At 40.7% G+C, this 18,093-nt stretch overlaps 1 protein-coding gene across 1 annotated transcript; it reads left to right on the plus strand.

The window, feature by feature from the left end:
- The first annotated feature begins 8,270 nt into the window (after positions 1–8,270).
- On the plus strand, positions 8,271–11,956 carry six1.L (SIX homeobox 1 L homeolog). The gene is given in 2 exon segments (NM_001088558.1): positions 8,271–8,933; positions 11,208–11,956. Coding segments are annotated over 2 exon segments (855 nt in total). The 5' UTR covers positions 8,271–8,373; the 3' UTR covers positions 11,503–11,956.
- Positions 11,957–18,093: the final 6,137 nt, after the last annotated feature.

The raw sequence follows: 18,093 nt of genomic DNA on the forward strand, positions 1-18,093 counted from the left end.
TTGCACATAGCAAACTCTATTAAAGATGCAGATCTGCAACATAGAAATCATAGAGCATGAACTTGGCAAATGCAATAAACAGATTACATTGGCAATGGACAAGGGCAATCAATCAGGATTAAAAGCTCTAGTACACATGGAAATAGTTTTGCATGCAGGTTGTATATATTTCTCCTCTTCCTTAATGGCTGTCTATGTATTATCTGTGAGTGAGATGCAGTACCAAACTAAGGGCCAGGAAAAAATGTAAATACCTTAAATGCCTTTAAACAGGGATGTTAATATAGAGGTAGCATGTGTACTTATACAGGTACTGCTTGGGGACCTGAAAGAGCAGTGTGGGTCCATGGTTGATGTACAACACAGATAATCTTCCCCAATATTGGGGTGCTCTTGAAAGGAATTAGCTGTGAAGCTCTGCCACTGTCTTTATACATATTGTTCACATGACCTTCTGATTTCTAAGTACATGTCATTCTTATTTTATTTTCTTAAAAAATACATTTGTTTTCACTGTGTAGTTTTTTCCTGGCCCAAGTTGTGATGGTTTATGAGTTAAAGTTCCAAACCATCTCAGTGTTTCTGTATTAAGCAAATTAAATCTGCCTACAAGCTAAAAAAAACCACATTGATGAGGACAGAAATAACCCAAAACCCATTTAAAATAGTCATTTCTTGAAGTCAATTGATTAAAAATCTTGGTAATCACCTAAAAAAAAAAAGACTACATTTTAAGAATTAGGAAATGTTTTTAAATATATTGTTTGAGAAATACACAAACATATTTCACTCCCTTTGGATATTCCTAAAACAAATGCCACTGGTGTCTTTTCTGCACATTAATGTAGGCTTAACCCCTCCATTCCAATGATCATGTAGAATAGCTGGAGTCTCTCCTTACCAAATAATTCAAAGCCATAACATCTGCCAATCAAAAGCATCCATGTTGTTTTTCGTCACCAGATAGGTGCCAGGCTACAGTAAAATAACACTGATGCCAATTCATGCTGTCCTGTGCAACTTTCTACATTTCAGTGTGCTGACTCTCTAATTACTAACCATGCACATCCAATGAGAAAAACAATTCTAAATGCTGAGTTTTGAGGAGTGCTGGCTAACCTGGCTTTACTTATTTGCTTCATTTTGGTCAAGTGCTGCCTGTCATTGTAGGAGAACTGCACTGCCTGCCCATTGCACAATGTATCCCCTCGATGTATACATTTGTATGGTGACTGAAATCAAATAGCATGTAGCAACATTATTTATTATAGGACTATAAGAAGCAACTAATGTATCTGTATGTGAAACTGCTGGAGCAAAGGGTCATGAATAAATAAAAAAATAAGTAAAGCTGGTGGCTGACCAAATTAAACAGGGGCCAAACCTGAAATACATCTGAGCCCTGGAAATACAAACATGCATCTGGACAACTTCAACAAAGACAACAACAACAATAATAATAATAATAACAACAACAGCAAAAACAACACCAATAATAATAATAATAATAATAATAATAATAATAATAATATTAAAATATATAAATGGTTGTTGGTGCCCTCTTTATATGGTGGGTGGATCTAAAAACAGATTCCCCATTAAAAATATATTTATAGTAGCCCTTGACTGTCAGTACTGTTATGTGCAGCCCTTTCTATCCTTATCCCCATACAAATAATATTATTGTCAGGAGTGAAGGCTGGATGCTAATATCCTATTTCCGAGCGATTTGTGCTGTTTAGTGAGACTGGGGCCCGGGATATACCGGTGCTGCTGCTGCTGCTGCTCATTACAAACACAACACGGGACTCAGGCTGGAGATCCCTCAAAACAGTCAGCAAAAGTGTCAGTTCCACAGCTTAGTGCCAGTTTGCGTTTCCGAAGTCTGAAGAGTGCCTAGATCAGATAATATTTAGTACCCTGAAAATATTTCCATTTGTGAAGCGTCATATATATATATATATATGTATATATATATATATATATATATATATATATATATATATATATATATATATATATATATATATATATATATATATATATATTGTGTGTGTATAATATGTATAATATGTCTAATATGTATAATATGTATAATATGTGTGTGTGTTTAGATTTATTTGCAGATGCAGAAATGACAAGAGCCCACTGTGTTTCTCTATTTTAACACTGAATGTGTTAATGGCAACAATAAAACAGAAAATACAGAAATAGAAAGACAGGCTCGTGTATTGCAAGGCTTTTTCACCTTTTTATGAGCTGAAATGAAATATAAATAGGTTAATAATGAACTTGTGTGCTTCTACTGCTTTGTGATTTCTTTCATTCCAGCCTGTCCTTCTTTGCAAGAGTTTTTCATTCCAGGTCAGCCGACATCTTGAAGTAATCAGAAGCTGAAGAGAGCTCGTCCCCTTGGCATCTCAGGTTAAATAAGGAGCCCTAGGAAAATATGGTAGGGCCATTACAGGAAACCTGAGCCGCCTTCATCACAGCGCCAATTGCCATCGCATTAGGATTGATTAGAGCCCAGCAGTACCGTAATGACCCGGGGAGAGGGGCAGCCTGGGACTGCTAATGGCAACATCTCCCCAGCATTGAGAGTTTTAGGTTACCAGCAGAATTCATCTATTTATCTCAGCAAATCACATATCTGGGGATAATGGAAACGGGAAAAGAAGTCTGAGACAATTTGGAAAAAAAATAATAAAATGCCCCCAAGCCCCCCCCCCCGCCAATCATTTGCATGAGATTCATAAAAGAGCAGCAAAAGGTGCTAGAATGTAGTGACATGGGATTTAACCAGTTCGCTGCAAGACACGATCCCAATAATATTCCTGAGCTAATTCCCAATAGTGGGGATAATATCCAGCTCGCTCTCCCTTTCTTTCCTGCTCCACAGAGAAAGCCTTGTGGCCTGGGACGTGTCATTTTAGAGCAGAAAGCAGAGAATAAAATCTCCTCCTGCTGCTGGCTGCACTGACACAGGGTGGGACCACTGAACATTATGTGAGGGGTCTGCTGGAGGGCAAGTCAGACCTGAATATTCCTTCTGTAGCTCTGCTCGCAATGTGCTTCTAATGGGGCTAAGGCTGATGCTCCCAGGCAGTGTTTGGTGCCCTGTGAATCTAAGGGGCCACTTTATCACCACTGTGCACCCCTGGGAAAACCTTGCCCCCCCCCACACACACACACAAACACACACTCCACCCTATGGCAAGTGGATGCCCTAATGCTGTGAGTCACGACATCTCCACCTCACAGAGAGGCATTCACTGCAGTTCATGGGATAATTAACTCCATCTTTCCAAACCAACCCCAGTGTTTATTTAGTGTCACAGAATATTACCATCAGAAGTGATCATTCCAGACTTCCCCCAGCAGTCAGGGCAAATTCTTCCTTCCTCTTGGAACAGGATGGGGCCCGACGAGTCAGGGCCACATAAGGGTTAACTTAACCCCCCCCCCCAGGCAAATTGCACAGGAAGATATTCAATATACTTTTATTTATTTTTTTGCACGGGATTATTTTAAAGATAGAAAACCATGAAAAAAATATTATTTACTCGTCTCCAACTCATTTTGTTTAGAATAGACCAGTGGCCTGCTAACTGTACATAAAGATAGAAAATAATAAATATTCGGTAGGTCAGATTAAAATATAGGTGGAAAGATAGATTAAAGGATAAAGAGATGATAAATAGATAATACATCGATGGACAGAAAGATAGATGACAGGCATCATAATGATGGATAGATGAATAGAAAGAAAGAAAGAAAGAAAGAAAGAAAGAAAGAAAGAAAGAAAGAAAGAAAGAAAGAAAGAAAGAAAGAAAGAAAGAAAGAAAGAAAGAAAGAAAGAAAGCTCAAGTATACTACAGATGGATAGCTAATGGATAAAAAGACGAGAAGACAAAATAAGTTATAGATAGATGGATAAATAAAGAAAGCAAGCCCAAGTATATTACAGATGGAGAGAAAGAAATAGAGAAGAGAGAAAGAAAGAAAGCAAACTGAAGTATACTACAGATAGAGAGAAAAAAAGAGAGAAAAAAGAAAGAAAAAGAAAGAAAATGGATAGCTAATATATACAAAAACGAGAACAGAAAATAAGTTATAGATGGATGGATAAATAAAGAAAGAAAGAAAGACAGCTCAAGTATACTACAGATGGAGAGAAAGAAATAGAGAAAGAAAGCAAGCTGAAGTATACTACAGATGGAGAAAAGGAAAGAAAGAAAGAAAGAAAGAAAGAAAGAAAGAAAGAAAGAAAGAAAGAAAGAAAGAAAGAAAGAAAGAAAGAAAAGTTGAAGTATACTACAGATGGATAGCTAATGGATAAAAAGAGGAGGAGAGAAAATAAGTTATAGATAGATGAATGGATAAATAATAATAATAATTGTACTGTAATTCTCAGGGTCTTAGTGTGAGACTAAACACTAACAGTGAAGGATTTGAAATAAAATATTGGTTTCTTTGCCTGTTTTCCCTCTCTTCCCATCTTATATAAAGGAATCCTCTGTATAAAAGGTGGTATATGCTTCTGTAAGTCTGACCATTGATAATGCATACTGTATACCCCATATAGCCCTACAGTGTGAGTGACTGTACTTCTATATACATGTATGGCATGCAGTGGCCTTGGGAAATAAGGCCCATCCAGGACAAAGGGCCAGGCATGTGAGAGTCACTGCAGGACACAGGGAGAAAAGTCTCCTGGCTCAGCCTCTCCTGCTCTCACCCCCTAGGATTTGTTTTTACAGGTGCCTAGACAGCAATTACTCCTCCTCATTAAAGTGCCCTCTTTAGATTAGTTTTTTTTTTTTTTTTCTTAAGGCCATGGATAGTACCTAAATCCCAGCAGCCTGCAGATACACAGTAGGGTTCAGTGGGTTGTTTAGAAAGAAAATACAAATGCTTATTGTTTAGTTAGAGCTGCCTATCTGGCAGGCAGAGGTGGGCACTGCTCCCCCTGCAGGAGGAGGGAGGATCCGGTGTCACATTGCAGATTCCCACTACAGATAACGAAATGTGATCTAGTTTGCAGAACAGCAAGTGGTTGGGAAAAAAACCTTTCGAACACAAAACTCATTTACTAATGGATTGGTGTAGTGTTACCCATCCCAATGTACGGGAATGGCAGGAGCTGAATAATCTCCCCTATGTTGTGCTCAGCTCATTAGCCCTGCCTGCCTGTCCCCTGCCTGGTGCTTATGTGGGAAGAAGGGAGGGGATGTATTATTGCCCCCATCTCCCTGGCATCACATTGATCCTACAGGAGAAATATGAGGCAGCAGACAGGATCTTTCCTCAATTTCTAGCACAAAGAAGCAGATGTTAGGTGCTACAGATCCCATGTACCAGGCTCTAGAGAAGCAAGATGTTTATAGGAAAAATTAATTATAACTTCTTATATTGCTCTCAACATGGTCTTGGATTTCCATAACAACGTTCAGCCTGGCTTTGTTTCCACGCATTCTCAGGTTGGGTGTCTTATAGGCACAATGTTAAAGCCCAGGGAGCAGGCCTCATGCATGTGGCACAGCACAGGGCCCTGAAGGGCAGGATAAAGGCCATCACATGGCCAAGCACAAGCCCCTATTTCCATAGGAATATTGTTGCATTTGGGGATCAGAATATGTCACAAGCACACATATACAGTCACATGCACACATACACTAACATGCACACAAACACACACATACACTAACATGCACACATACACTAACATGCACACACATACAGTAACATGCACACAAACACACACATACAGTAACATGCACACAAGCACACACATACAGTAACATGCACACAAACACACACATACACTAACATGCACACAAGCACACACGTACAGTAACATGCACACATAGACTAACATGCACACAAACACACACATGTGCACATTACACAGCTGCCATTCGCTCAGTGCCCACTCGTGCCCCTGCTGTGACAATATTTTAGGCCCCACATATTTGCTTCCAGGGGCTGAGGGGCCGCGGGTGCCACAAGGAATGTGCCCTTTGGAGCAGCAAGTTATTGACAAGGCAGCTGTGGGGTCGGAACGAGCCTGAAAGCTGCTCCCAATTCAGCTCATACCCTGAAGTCTGGAGCACAAGGAGACCTGTCAGTTTCCAGGCCGAGCGCCCAAAATAGGGACTGGCTACAGAGCGGGGGTGCAGCAGCACTGTCTTTAGGCTTGCCTACTGCTGGGAATGGCACAACTGGAGGTACACTGTGTGCCCTCCAACCTATAGTGACTCTCTGTTTTGGGGCATCTGGGAAATTAGCATTTATGTTCCTGCTGCTGCAGAACTTCATGTTACACTAATTCGATTAGGAATTCGATTTTATTATATTGCAGTCAGCACTAAGTATTTTACGACTTTTGAAATGTTCTTATTTTGTGTTGTTTTTGAATTATCTACATTTTTTTCTGCAAATCTTAGGTTTGGAATTTCAACTGCTATTCGATGGCTATAGCGACTATCCTAGCAACCAGGCAGAAGTCTGATATGTGTATATATATATATATATATATATATATATATATATATATATATATATATATATATATATATATATATATATATATATAGCATAAAATAAGAAAGACCAATTTAAAAGTTGCTTATACAACTTCCATTTTTATTCTTGGTTCACAGGGTTTTTAAAATAGGTTTTCCTATTTAGCGCTTAATGCACTGTGATGCCTGGATGTATATCCCTGCTTATTAGCACATAAAACAAGGCAGCTTTATGTGTCTGCAGTTCTACCATTATGCTTACTATAATACAAGTGTGCGATGCATTTACGCATGTATAAATTGTTATATAAAAACATACAGTTCAATTGGGCCTATGTTATCTGTTATTATTTTGGCCTGTATGATCCAGTGCCAAATGTACCATTTCATATGTGTCTGTGACAGTGGTTGGTACAACTGAAATCCTTACCACTACACCTACTTATAATAAATGATAGGAGGATCTTGCCCCTGCTTCCCATTGGCTGTGGGCACACTCCAGGTCAACTGTGCCTAATTAATGAGAATATCCTTGATTAGGTCATGTGATCATTCATAGCTAGAGTGTATGAAATGGCTAGTCAGTGCCTGAGGTTTGCTTTCCCATCTCTCTGTTCCTCTTATCTCAACCCATTGTCCTTATCTCCAAGCCTCCAGTGCTACCAACAATACATTATCTGTGTTTACAAAGCCTAATTGTTTGGGAAATCTTTTTAATAATTGCTTTCAAACAAGGTGTGCAAATGAGGATCAACTTAATTAGAGTGGAACTTCTCTAGGCAATTTTCCTAAATACCCTCTTCAAATAAACGAAATATCACGCCTCAGAGTGTTTTCTTTCAGCCTGGCCATTCTCTCTTCAATTAGCCAAATATTTCCCCACACCCACGGGCCATTATTTCCTCTGGATTCCTGCAACAACAAAAAAAATAAGGCAAATTATACGGGAGCTTAAAAAAACCCAAATATAATATTTCGATTTCACCAAGTAGTCACATACATATGTTATATGTAAATGTGTGTAGTCAATTGGGAATTAATAATTTCAGTCATATGCGTCTGTATATGTTTGTGTGTACTATATATATATATGTGTGAGTATATAATATATATATATATATATATATATATATATATATATATATATATATATATATATATATATATATATATATATATATATATATATATATACGTATATATTTGTGTGTTACCTTCCACAAATGCAGAGAAAGGCTTGTTGTGTGGGTGGGATGGAGATATTCGAAGGATTACGATTTGGGATTCAGACCTATAAATTAAAGCTCCATCTTGCAGTTAATTATTCATCCCTGTGCAGGAGCCATTCATTGAGATATGATTTATTCATCCCCAACATTAAGGTAATTAAATAGCAGCTCACCTGAAATGGACAATGGCATTTTTTGATTTTTCTCTCTCTCTCACACACACACACACAAAGGCCCTGCTGGAATAATTGATTTGTGCAGAGATGAGCCCTGTTCCCCTTAGGTGATACTTGAGACGGGGCTCATGTTGCAGGGCCCTGACGTGTCTCCCCCCTGAGGGCATCAGCATCACCCCTGTGCCCTCCCCACCCTCCAGCCTGTACAGCTCAGTGCATATCCAGCCCCCGCAGGCGCAGCCAATCAGTGCGCGCAGCCAATGAGAGCTTTAAGGAGGCTGCTAACAGCAGAGAAACAAAGTTGTTGGAGCTCCGGCCAGCAGCATCCCCCAGACAAGCCAGCACTTTCCCTGCACACAGTGCCGTGGATATAGAGAGTGCGCGTGCTCCCCGTGTATGTGTTTGCGTGTGCGCTGTGGGCCCCCGGCTGTGCCACACTGAGCCATGTCTATGCTGCCTTCCTTTGGCTTCACTCAGGAGCAAGTGGCCTGTGTGTGCGAGGTGCTGCAGCAGGGAGGCAACTTGGAGAGACTGGGCAGATTCCTATGGTCCTTGCCAGCCTGCGATCACCTCCACAAGAATGAGAGCGTCCTAAAGGCAAAGGCCGTGGTGGCATTTCACAGGGGCAACTTCAGAGAACTGTACAAGATCCTGGAGAGCCACCAGTTCTCCCCGCACAACCACCCCAAACTGCAGCAACTCTGGCTCAAGGCTCATTATGTGGAGGCAGAGAAACTGAGGGGGAGACCACTGGGGGCAGTGGGCAAGTACAGGGTCAGGAGGAAATTCCCGCTGCCCAGGACCATCTGGGATGGAGAAGAGACCAGTTACTGCTTTAAGGAGAAGTCCCGAGGGGTGCTGAGAGAATGGTATGCCCATAACCCCTACCCGTCTCCCAGGGAGAAGCGGGAGTTGGCTGAGGCCACTGGACTAACCACCACCCAGGTCAGCAATTGGTTCAAGAACAGGAGGCAAAGGGACAGAGCGGCGGAGGCGAAAGAGAGGTAAGGAGCGCAGGGAGATTGCACTATAGCAGGAGCTAAAACTGTAGCGCTGCGCCCGAGGCCCAAGCTCTCAGCTTAGTACTAGTCCATGATCCCTGGGCAACTAGAGCTTTTGTGAACTTCTCATCCTAGTACTACCCCACCACCCCCAACTCACACACACACTCTTAGTGGGAGAAAAGACCACCCACCCCCTGGCTCCATTCCTACTGTGGTGGTGTGTGTGCCATGTTTTGGAATCCCACGTGGGGTTTGCATGAAACACATTGCCAGCCAGCCTGGCACTGATAGGGTTACACCCCCACCCTCCACCCAGACCTCATGCCAGTATTAGGCTCAGGAAAGCTGATCTAACATACTAACATACAAGCTGGGGCTCATACTTGCTGAGATGGTGACCCTCTCCCCTAATGGATACACCGCCAAATTAGGTAGAAGCTGGGAGTACACGTTCCCTGTGACACCAGAATAAACAAACCCAGGGCAGCGGCGGTACAGCACATGCTCTGCTCCAGCACTGGATGTACCGTCCCATTATTCCACACTCGCTGGCGCTATAGGGGGGCTTTGTCACAGCTCGTGATTTTATTTGGGCCTACACTTATTTCAGCAGCAAATGTCACACGTACTGACACCCCGCTTGTTAAGCAATACCCATTTAATGGGGGATCCCATGGATGCAGATTCATCTTTTAACAAATTCATTCCTTGTCTGCGCTTAAATAAATTAAATCTCAGAACTCAATGTTAATAAAAAAGTAAGGTCTTTCGTGTATCCTTGTGTCGCTCTGTCTGTGTACATCTTTCCATCCATCCGTCTGTCTGATCATTATTCGTGACACTGTCTTATTATACACAGTGAGTAGCTGAAGTTGAAATAATACACCCGCCTGCTGAGTTCCAACTTGCTCCAATAATTCTTACCTAATTTGTAGAAAGCCTGAAATGATCTGTTGTTGTCTCAAGTTTGCCTGGGAATATGAAAATAAATCTAGAGATCTATCCACCAGTCTCTTTGTCTGTTGTCTGCCTGAATCCATCTGCCCTGCAACTTTCAGTTTATCTGTCCATCTACCTATCAGCTATTTGTCTGTCTATCCGTCTGACATGTAACAGTCTATGTATCCAGTACCCATGTAGCTAGCTATTAGTTTATATTAGCTTTCTTGTGCTACTCCATTTGTTACACTGTAACAGGGAAAGTAAAAGAAAGGGGGCTACAATTAATACATATTATATATAATATATGTCATTGTTTTAGAATCCACATTCAAGCCCTGGAGCCCCGCAGGCCAGGAGTGTGACCTACTCATCGACAAAGCACTGTCCCTGCACACACTAAATAGACTACACTGATCGCTTTAATTAAGGGACCAGCCCCTTAAAACTAACAGATACACCAACAAAACAATTTTTTTTAAAGCATACGAGTGCCTCCATTTGGCCTGTCAGAAAACTGTTTCAAAGGAAAGGGGTTTTATTCTGCACATTCTCTGAGTCCAAAACATTAAAAAGATAGAGATAGATAGATTAGATAGATAGATAGATAGATAGATAGATAGATAGATAGATAGATAGATAGATAGATAGATAGATAGATAGATTAGATGATAGATAGATAGATAGATAGATAGATAGATAGATAGATGATAGATAAATAGATAGATGGACAGATAGATAAATAGATAGATAGATAGATAGATAGATAGATAGATAGATAGATAGATAGATTGTACGTTTAGAATTCAAATATTTATATAGGAAATAGGAATTCGAAGATTTAGCTTTATAGCTGTCCATATCTATCCTAGTATATTTAGATAATTGGATCATTACATAGACACCTTAAATTGAGTGCAAAGATTTAGCTATACACGTACATACCTGAAAGAGTTAGACATGCAATTGAAAGACAGAGATATTGGATACCAAGATGAACAGAGTGGGTAGAACTGACTCAGTACTGGAACAGCGCTGGGTATGTTCAGCCGTGCTATATAACTAAGCAGCTACATGAATTGGTTAATTATATATATATATATATTTTCAAAATGGACCAGCACTTCAAGTATTTTCAAATGATTAATTTATTGTAACATCACTCTTGCATCCATCCATATATGTATATATATATAAATATAGCAGTATCCGTACAAAATACGTCTCATATTGTGTGTACTTGTGTATTGTGTGCAAATACATATATTAAAGTGGCGATCAATCAACGCAGTGATGACCTTGTCTCTTACTAATCGTATTTCTCCTTCCTTTCAGGGAAAATACAGAAAACAATAACACATCTACCAACAAACAGAATCAACTGTCACCCCTAGACGGAGGGAAGTCGCTAATGTCCAGTTCAGAAGAGGAATTCTCGCCCCCACAAAGCCCTGATCAGAACTCGGTGCTCCTGTTGCAGGGCAGCCTCACCCACCCCGGGGCCACCTCTTACTCCCTGAGCGCACTTAGCGCATCGCAGGGCAGTCACGGCTTACAGGGGCACCAGCACCAGCTGCAGGACTCTCTGCTCGGGCCCCTCACCTCCAGCCTGGTGGATCTGGGATCGTAAGAGCGACCGGAACCAGCCATGGACTGCACTCTTATTGTACATAGCAAGGCACTCATCTCATCATGGTACTTAATGTGGAAACAAACTGGGACTTTTTATACTTTTCTTCGGTACAATCAATCCCACAAAGCAGCCCCCCCTGCACCGCTAAATGCTCTTACGTTACGGCCTCCTGTGGCACACACACACCCTCTCCCTCAAAATGCTCTAACAAAATACTGTATAGGAGATACCACAAGGATATAACTGTGTCTTATTTATGAACACCCCCTCCCCCCAAACAATGTGGTTAAATCTGGAGAGAATTGCTGTTTGCTCCCACTGTGACACCTAGAATAATTGCCCAGCTCGTTGGAGGCGCTAAGTTTACATTGCTCCCCCCCCCCCCCACATTTAGTGTTGAAAGAAGATTGCAAAGTAGTTTATAATAAAATACAGTATTAGAAAGCACAAACCAACTAAGCCTATTGTCTTTTCTTGCCCCCCACCCGGGCAAAAAATCAAGGATCTACTATATATCTACTTATAACGCAAATCAATACACTTTCCAAGAGATATCGGAGAAAAGTTAAGGATAAGACCTGCAGTAATGCAGATTAGGTCATATGGTGTTTGCTACATTCATGTACTCTAAAATAAGTGGAAGTTACATTTTAATTAGCCCCGAGCCATCGGGAATAGCGCTAAACTGACGCAGAGGTGAAGGTCTGCATATCGAATAAAATCGGAGGCCATGCAAGATTCCGTACGTAGTCCTGGAATTAGCGATACGTTTGTGGCACATTCCTATTTGTTTAATAGAATCTGAACGTGCAGTAAGAATTGCGCGCCTAGATGCGCCATCCTGTGTATCGTTTTGCGCTCCGCCGCGGTCTTGTCTGCTGCTCAAGAATACAAATATGCACCGCACATTGTAGCCTTTTATTTTCATTTCCCTCGACAATTAACTTTGCCCCTCAAAATCAACTTTCTACCTTGTATTCCATTAACGAATTTTTAGTTGAAATCGTTGCCCTCTCCAGAAGCCCATGTCCACTGACTGTGTGAATCTAGACATATACAGACACATACTTGGGAGCATTATTAATTATAGATGCAGCTTGCCAGTGAATCAGGGGTACGAATACAATCAGACTAAAGAATTCATTAATTAAAAAAATAAAAACTATAACTTAGTTCATCACAACAAACATATGTAAGGGTTTTCGGTCTTTATTTATAATTTTAGTAAAGTCAAGTGCTGGTTTCCCTTCACTGTTTTCTTCTTACAAACACACAGCTAAACATTACATATCTATTTAGGTATACAATATCTCGCTTGTTTTTTTCATATTCCTCTGTGTGTGTACACACACACACACACACATAGACACAGGTATATATTGCACCACGATATTGTATATAGGTATACATAGGGCTTGTATATAGATAATCACACATAGATACACATGAGCACAACTGTTGAACGCAGACATTTAGTACTGTGCTCAGACGAGGATATTGACTGCCACTTTATATTTGCTTGAACATTTGGGCTGTATGTTTCCTTTGCGTTCAGCTAATGATCCTTTTGTTGCTGTTGTGGGTCATTAAGTGTGTGTTTATCTAAGTCCCAGTAGTGTTTGCTCTCCTGATGTGGGACCTGGGTGGAATGCCACATCCTCTACAGGAGGGAATCTCACCAACAGGCAAACAGGGAAAATCCCCGCACTGATTGCGCAGAAAAAGCAGAAATCAAGCAGTTAAATTAAAACGCATCGACTTTTGCTGCTTCACAGTGACAGGGGACAGAGTGTACTTTATATTGGGGATTCCCCTCTGCCCTGGGCTTCTGATACTCTCTCAATCATTCAGCTCCTGCTTATGCTCCATGGGTCCTACATGCACAAGGGACAATTGAGTGCAGATTGCAAGCTCTTATGACCGACGCCTCGCCACTTTTCTGTAGATCAGAATTTTCTTATTTGTGTTTGTCACAATTCCTCTAATTAACTGCACTGAAAAGTCCATTAGTAATATTGTGTGTGTGTACACTGCGTTTATACGAGTGTTTGTATTAACTCACATATGCCGATTGTAACCCATTAGTTTAGCACCCAATGGTCAGTGTAATTGTCTCCCATTCCCCAGCTAACACCCAATGAATTGATTACGAATATTGGCTACCTAAGACAATGAGGTTTTCGATTAAACTGATGTAAATTGAGGCAAAAAAAAGTATACCAACCAAAAGAGAAATATTATGATAATTTATTTTTTTCTTTAAAAACGCTTCAAGGAACAGACAAAATATGGTCATATATGGGCATATTTAAACCCTAAATATCCAAATAAATGGATGAGATTTCAGCTCAAGCATTCACTACATGGCTTGATATTTATGCCCATAAGTCTAAATATCGCTCTCTCCCTCCACCATAAATGTGCCATATCTATATAAATAAATAGATCACTTGTATTTAATTATTTAGTACCCCTAGCACCTTATATCGATATTCTCCAACGAAATGCCATCTAATTCTGCACATGTATCTTTTGCTTTTGCTGAGATTCGTTAAAAGAAATCACTTTAATTCTTAATGTTAGACAGTAAGATCGCGGTGCCATTGGATGCATGGAAGCCTTTTATATGGATTATTCTGTTTTACTGCGTAGTTTCACTTCATCTCTCAAAATATATGCACTTAGGTTTGTATTGTTTATGTCATCCTCGCGCATTCGTTTAAAATATTTTTCTGTATCCCAGTTGGCAGCAGGAAACGACACAAAAACCTTTCATAATTAAATGTGCCTATAAATTAACAAATAATAATCTGACGGACCCCAATGTTTCCACAGAAATGGATTCTCACCTGTACAGAGTACAATAAGGGTCCTGGCACTGTTAGCCATTAGGGGGTCCTTTGCACCTGCATTATTCGTTATCTCACCACTAAAGCGTTTTCTTTATGAGTAGAATTGTATTACAATTTAATTTTAACAACCAAATATATTTAAATAAATGCGTCTTTAAATATAAAGCAAGGAGGTACATTTACCCAAGGTACCAGCAGTTACATGTGTATTCTCTACACTATTCTCTGTTTGCTCTTCCCCTGAGCTGGCTAGTTATTACATTAATCACGAATAGAAAAGCCCATTCACATTACATGGCAATAACCATAATGAAACATAATCGTCATATCTTTTTCTAAACTCCTTGATTGGGGCAATTAATATTAAACCAAATAAAAACAATTTGCAACCGGCTTTCCCAAAAGTAACACATGATCTCAGCTTACTGGGTGTTTTTGTGGGTCAGAACAGAAGTCCTAGCAATAAAGCGCTGGCAGATTTGGCACAGATCGTGGGGCTCAATGCTCTGTACAGAATAGAACTAAACAGGCAGTTCTGCTCATTTGGCCCAATTACGCGCACAAATCTATTCACTGCGTATTTGCCAAGGTATAAAGCAACAAAAAGTCAGTCCTTGTCCCCGCTCTATGGGATCTGGTATATAGAAGCCCTTCTGTGATAAAGAAAGTGTTACGTGCAACCCACCTGAATATTCTGGGCAATTACCATCGCTTTTTTTTTTGTTATTGGGAAAAGGAAATCGTTTTTATAATATCCATGACTGACTGTAAAACGTATTGTGTTACCCGGATTGTGTGGGAAAATAGAGGCCTGTATGAAGAGCTGGGAACTGCGAGAGGAGAAGAAAACAGTACAACAGTGTTACATTTGTAAGCAAACTAGTAGCAGATAGGATTCCTTGCCTAAAAAGCTTACATTCCGCCGGCATGTCCACTCCAAAGAGACTTGGGGACGCATGGGAGGATAGCAGTTAATTTAAGGCATAGATAATTTAGTTTGGCCTATGTTTTTTTTGGTACCCACAATTATTTTAGGGTGATTAACAGCTCCTGTACTTTCTATTTGTGGCGCATCTGTGGTTAATACAATTCAACCCATTCTACATTGTACCAGGATATACTGCACAATAAGCTTTGATCTGTTCTGATTCCTATTCAACACATTTGGGGCAGTTGGTTAGTTACCAACCCTTCATCTTTGTTGAGCAAGAGACAGTAGTGTGGCAGTTGGCACTGGCAGCTAATAGTAACTTAGCACTGCATAGGGAGCCCCGGCTGTAGAATAAACAATTCTCTCCAAACTGAACGCCCTGGCCCCAACTAATTGTGGCTGCACACAGACACCTCTGCGCAAACACACACAAAACTCATTTCTACATACATTTGGGGAAATGTCATACCCTTTAAGAAATTAGAGAGAGTGTCGGTGCAGAGTGGCTACTTGGTTACAGTTTTATTTGCGCAGAATTTCCATTCCAGCAGGTGTTGCGTCTAGAAAGGAGTGATTTGGCCTCCCCATAAATAAAAGGGGAATCAAGGGGAGTTCTAGAATTGCCTACTGTTATCTACTGTATGTTTCATCTCCCTCTAGTTATCTTGTATGTACTTGCTTGCAATCCCGACCCATCTCTGCCTGAAATATCTCAATATCTGCGCGCATGGCGCGTCTGTGGTTTAGTTAAAACTAGAAGGAATAATGCCAGTCGCCGGATTATTATTAGATTACATGAGATTTGGGACGCTGGTGCCAAAGGAAACCATGGGGCCAGGATGCTGCAGATAATCTGTGCCCGGGGGAGTCAAGAGCAGGGAGTAAGCAGGGGACAGCAGTGCTGGGGGCATATAGGAGCGGAGCAGGAAGGTAAAGGGCTTTGTACTGTCAAAAATCCCTAAAAGGGCTGAGAAAATGTAGACTTGTCAGTAACACCTGCGCCTGCTTGCCAACTCAATGCGTTGAAGGCCCTGCAGGCAGCTCAGTAGGGCAGCTCCTTCCCACACCTCACTTTCCCAGCCTCACATCACCTTCTGCCTACTCTGCTTCCAGGGGCCACTGTGTATATCCCCTGCCCGCAGCTCTTCCCTGACATACCACCTGACTGGTTTAACAGTCTGCCTGCCAGAGGCAATGGAAACACACTGGGTGCTGCTGGGTTTCAGCTATGGGAAGATGTGTTCATCTGTGCCTGAGAACAAACAGGACTAGAATGTACAGTAACACAGTGTCACTTTGCAAAAATCTGATTTTTTTAAAAAAAGTAATACTATTGCATGGCAAAGTATATTTCCTTTTACAGGTGTACTGTTTCTGGTTCCTTTGGAATTACAAGACAGGAGGTCAGAACCAGTTATATTTTTCTGTATTTCCCAGTGAAGAACTTGTGCACTCCTCAGGCCTTCCAACACTTTAGTATGAAAAATAAATAATATGCAAGGTGGCTCAATTTTATTAGTGCAAAATAATCACAGCAAACAACATAAAAAAAATTGTATCAGATTATAATAAAACATACCATAAGGCAATGTGCTCCCACTGTCTGCAAACCTCACGTGAGCCACTCCCTCCTGACACGTTCCTCCTATGTTAAAAAGCACCATCTATAGTTTATATATTATTAGCTTACAAACACAGGCACAATTAATAAATCCACAAACAGCTAATATCTGGGTGCTCAAATCCCATTGGTTAATGTAGAAGGAGACGGTAGAATAATATTATGCATGCATTTTTCTTGTGTACTGCATGTCTTTCTTGTGTACCACACACCTTTTCTGTCACACATGAAACCGACCGCTTGACCAATTTTTGACTCCATTTCACTAAACATTTGCAGGTGGACAAACTCTGCAAAACCATACATAGCAAAAAAAAACTGTTCACACACCTAGATACACCAAGACCCACCCAAAAACCCTGTACTTTGAGACAAGCCCTGGTCCCTTTTGGAGTCCGCAAACTGGGAGAACTGGGAGGTGCGCCCTAATCAGGTCGTCAATCTGTGGCAAGTTATAATTCAGCAATTAACAATTCAGAGATAGTAAAGTTGTAATTGGGGTATTTAAGATTTAAGATTTAGTTTAGGACACACTTTTGTTGTTTTGCCACAGTCACAACGAAATATGACCCCAATCGGCCCAAAACCCTGCCCAATTTCAGGTAAGCCTTGCTGCCCTTTCTGGGGTCCATGATTAAACAGCATATTTCAGGGCACATTCCTTCTATTTTTAAAGGCATATCATGCTTTAGCAAATATCTGTTCTTGACACTATGGGCCTAATGTACAAATCCCATGGACGCTAGTAAGGACAAATCCATGGATCATAGGCACCCGACCCATGAGATTCATGAGACTGACCTGAATTCATCTAAATGATGTACAAGCCAGGGGGAATCCAAAGGTGAGCATGCAGTGCTGTGTTCATAGTGGAGAATACTGGGATTAATGGATAGCACACCCAATTTGAAAAAATAATAGAATTTTTGTATTACTTTTGTAATTTTTCTTTTCTTTTTTGTAATAAATTTTCTATTATTTTTTTCAAATATGGTGTGCTATCCATTACTCTCAGTATTCTTAACATTATTTGGAGGCCCTTATGGGGAGTCCCCTATGGATTAGAACCCCTCATTTTACTTTAAGGGTGTTCGGAGTATTCTTAACATTATTTGGAGGCCCTTATGGGGAGTCCCCTATGGATTAGAACCCCTCATTTTACTTTAAGGGTGTTCGCCTCCTCT

The sequence above is a fragment of the Xenopus laevis genome, chromosome 8L (assembly GCF_017654675.1).
Source record: "Xenopus laevis strain J_2021 chromosome 8L, Xenopus_laevis_v10.1, whole genome shotgun sequence".
Classification (NCBI taxonomy): domain Eukaryota; kingdom Metazoa; phylum Chordata; class Amphibia; order Anura; family Pipidae; genus Xenopus; species Xenopus laevis.